Consider the following 4037-nt stretch of genomic DNA (forward strand, 5'->3'; position numbering starts at 1 on the left):
ACCTTTCCCACAGCCTGCGCTGCTCCCGCCTGCAGCCCTTGGATCCTGCCCCGCTACTCCAGGAAAATCTGGGACACCTGCGGGCCCTGCTAGACCCAGCCCACACCCCACTGCCAGCGCTGACCACGCTCCACAGCCCAGCAGCTGCACCACAGCCCTTGGCCTCCTCCAGCCCGGCACCACCAGCCTGCCTGGCTCTTGCCCACCCTCTCTCTCACACTCTCTCCTGACCCTCTCTGCTCAATAAACTTGTCCTGCAGCCAAATCGTGTCTCTTTGCATCCTTCTCCAAAGCCAAAAATACCCAGGGGTTGTGATGTTTGTCAGCTGAGGGAGTCCAGGAACTTCTTACCTGCACATTTTTTATTAACTGCCAAATATTCTTCATAACCTAGAAAATGACTCTGATAATAACACCAGCGGTTTCTGGGATTTTCTGAGCTCTGAGGAATTGGAACACCATGTAATGAAATTATATATAAATGATATATGTTATATATATATTGTAAGACAGCTTTGGCTTTCCCACCTCTCCCCCCCCCACTGCTTGTTAGACGGGAATGATTATTTCATAATGTACTTCAAGAGATGTGACAAAGGGAAAAAAAGCATATTGCTCATTGCTTATGCTTATGTCTGATTAACTCATCAGTAATTAGCATGGTATGAATGAAATGCAGCTCTGCCTGGTACTGACAATTTATACACAGGCAAATTTCTCCTTGAGAAGCGGAAGAGAAAGAACGTTGCCAAACACGAATTATGATGCACCATATGTTTAATGAGCAAGAAGTGGCATTAAAAAAAAAAAATGTACAGCATAAGAAAGCAGTAGGGTTTCTATGGATAAAATTAATTATAAAATTAATTCTCCATTTACAGGCAGCGCTTTACAGCTGGACACCCAGCTCCTACGTGCAACAACCAAAATTGCATTTTTTGCCTCCCTGACAACAGAGGAAGGCCTCAAATCAGCAGTGCCAAGCTCCCGCAGTCCCAGTAGCTCAGGGGGAAGCTAAGGGGGGTCAGCAAGCCGTGGTCACCAACTCAGTCCTGCAGCCGGGTCGCGCTTCTCGTCCCCGCTGGTTCCTCCGGGGCCTCCCGAGGCCTCCTCAGGGCCCGCAGCGGTTGGAGCGCCGGTAGGACCTCCCGTACAGGCCCCCCAGCCCCGAATAGCCGAGGCCTCCCAGCCCCGAGGAGCCCCCCGAGGAGATGGGAACCCCCCCGGCGCTCAGGGCATCGCCCACGGCGGCCGAGGCCGAGGAGCCCACGGCCGTGTTCTGGGGGAAGGAGCTCAGGATGGGCCCGGGCAGGGTCACCACCACGGGCGAGGGCTGGATGACGTACGTGGAGTCCTGGCACTGCCTGACACAGGGCTCGTTGCAGCTGTTGGCCAGCGGGGTGGGGCCGCAGGAGCTGGGGGCACACAGGTCGTAGCAGGACATGGCCGGGGTGTCACCGAGGCTGCAGCACAGCAAGGGAGGGAAACAAGGAGGAATTTGTGGTTAGAGCCGTGTAATTAAGCTGCTGACGCGAGGGAGAGTGAAAGAGGCTGTGGAGAATGGAATGATGGGTTAGTCTTGGATTGAAAAGAGGCTTCAACGAAGGCCAAACTCCTGCACGGGACAGAGAACAGCTCGAGGGGCAGCTCTGCCTCCCCTGAGCAGCCTTTGACAGCTCATTCCCACCACGCTCCTCCAGGATCCTCCAGCCCTGGGTGGGCAAGTGGGGGACAGGGCTTATGATCTGTCAGAAAAGGGAGGGAAAACTCTGCCCCAAAATAAAGAGAAAAATTGAGATTTCCTCAGCGAGCAAAAGTGAGGAGCAAAAACTCCCCTGTGAGGGTGGGGAGGCCCTGGCACGGGGTGCCCAGGAGACATTCTAGACCCACCTGGACATGCTCCTGTGTCACCTGCTCTGGGTGACCCTGCCTTGGACTGGAGGGTCTCCAGAGGTCCCTTCCAACCCCAGCTACTCTGGGATTCTATCCTGAGAGCCAAAATCTCTGCACAGATTCACCACATCCACTTCCAATTGCTGAGCAATAACAGGCAGAGACTGGAACGTTTTGGAACTGAATCATTTGGTGACACAAATGAAAAACGAGGCTGAAGTCCTGCATCCAACCACCTCCACCTTCACAGAACAACAACCTTCTCCTGGAAAAAAAAGCTGCTTGGTGGTCCCCCCCACACAGAGCACAAACCTCAGACTGCTACAAAGAGGTTGTAAAAATAAAATCCAATGAAGGCAGCAATTCAGGACTTTAAAAAATAGGAAACAAATCAAGACTTACCCTTTCCACTGAGGAGGATAAAGCAGAAGTGGATGAAGCTCCTCTGACTGTGCTGCCTTTTATACTCAGGCCCAGAGAGCCTGAGGATCTAAAGCATAATTTGTGCCATTTACCAGCCAATTACCAAAGACTTCTCAGATGCAAAATCCTCCTGGCTGGTGATTTACTTTTTCCTCACTGTTTGGATTTCCTGCCTTGGTTTAATTTCCTCCCTGTAATGTTTGCATTCCACTCGAGAGGTTTCTTTTATCTTCAGATCTTGGGAGCCCAGTTCATTCCTGCTCAGATGAACTGATTCATCCGAGCTACTGAAGAAATTATTTTGCATCCCAAGGACCGATGACACAGATGAATAAATCTACTTGACACAGATGAATAAATCTACTAGGAAAGATGGATGGGAACTTCCCTGTGAAATCCCCCTTCCCTCTTCATGGGGAGCAGAAATTTTTGACACATTTCACTCTGAAAATGCCAGAAATTCCTGTTTCTGCCTCAGAATTGGACTGTGGGTTTACCAAATTCCCCTCAAACAGCCAGAGAGTCACACAGATATAGGAAATAAAATTGTGACACAAAGCACTTAGAGCTGATTAGACTTCACCAGTCTCAAAGGTACTGGGAAATAGATCATTTGAGGGAACATATTTTATTTTCTTGACTCAGGAGACAGGATGAAAGAGCATCAGCAGCATCTGATCTACTCATTTAATATTAAACCTTCACTTCCATGAAGGAATTTGAGACACAGCTCTTCAATTTGGGAACTGAGTGTCCAAGTCCTTCATCTAGAGTCTGCAGTTTAACTTCCTACATCAAACCCCAGGAAAACAATCCAGGTCAGATGGGGGATGCCTGTGAATTTTAGGCTGGTCAGAGACACTCAAAGTCTTGCACAGGCTCAGCTTTGGGGTCATTAAAGACGCCAAACAGTTTTACATCTGCCATTAAATTATTACTTTCCCCTACTGGGCCTTGCACTATTATGCAAAGTTGTTCCCCAAATCATCAGCACTCACTTACAGAAGTTTGTAATGTTCTTTTTCTCCCTTTGAAAGCGAATTCTGTCGCTTTCCCTTTGCATGTCTCCCAGAGCATCGCAAGGTGCAACGATCCCATTTCCTTTTCAAAGGCAATTTCGAGATTCAAAAGTAATTGCAGGCAATGCCCAAGCAGACTGGAGGGCAGGGATCAGTATTCCAAGCTCTCCTCATGTTTAAATCACCGAGGCAGAGACATGCAAAGCAACCCCCGAACTGGGAGTATCTTCCTGAACATCTCCTGGGAAATAAGTGCTGGTTGTGCACTTTTGAAGAACAAAAGTCTTCCAAGTTCCCAAACCCTTTGCATCGACAGCTCAGACATGCAAAGGGGGAGTTATCAGCCAGTGGGCAGGATGGGACACCCTTTGAACATGACCAGCTTTGAAATGGGTGACCAAGATCACTCAGGAATGTCACAAACTTCCCCAGAAACTCCAGTCCCTCCATTTTACACTTGAGATACAAATCAGGGTTTGCACAAAGTCACCTGTCAAAAAACCCAGTTCCACTCCTGAGTCACTGGGTGTCCCCAGACGTGATGACCCCATCTCATCTGACAGGGATTGAAGTTCTCCTGTCCTGGGGATCACCAGAGTTGTCCCAGTGCTCTCACACACAGACACCCACTGTGGCACCCAGATGGTGAAAAACACCTCCTGGGCTGATCCCCCAGCGTGGGCAGGGGGGGACTGTGCCCCT

The 4037-nt window shown here is 49.7% G+C and overlaps 1 protein-coding gene across 1 annotated transcript; it reads right to left on the reverse strand.

Moving 5' to 3' along the window:
• Nucleotides 1-606: 606 nt before the first annotated feature.
• On the reverse strand, nucleotides 607-2526 carry LOC108509269 (feather beta keratin-like). The gene is made up of 2 exons (XM_017838630.1): nucleotides 2296-2526; nucleotides 607-1463 (listed from the first exon to the last, which is right to left on the reverse strand). The coding sequence occupies exon 2, from the start codon at nucleotides 1442-1444 to the stop codon at nucleotides 1112-1114; it is 333 nt and encodes a 110-aa protein (XP_017694119.1). The 5' UTR covers nucleotides 1445-1463; nucleotides 2296-2526; the 3' UTR covers nucleotides 607-1111.
• Between the last annotated feature and the right edge of the window lie 1511 nt (nucleotides 2527-4037).

Source organism: Lepidothrix coronata, unplaced genomic scaffold (assembly GCF_001604755.1).
Source record: "Lepidothrix coronata isolate B3197 unplaced genomic scaffold, Lepidothrix_coronata-1.0 Scaffold349, whole genome shotgun sequence".
Classification (NCBI taxonomy): Eukaryota; Metazoa; Chordata; class Aves; order Passeriformes; family Pipridae; genus Lepidothrix; species Lepidothrix coronata.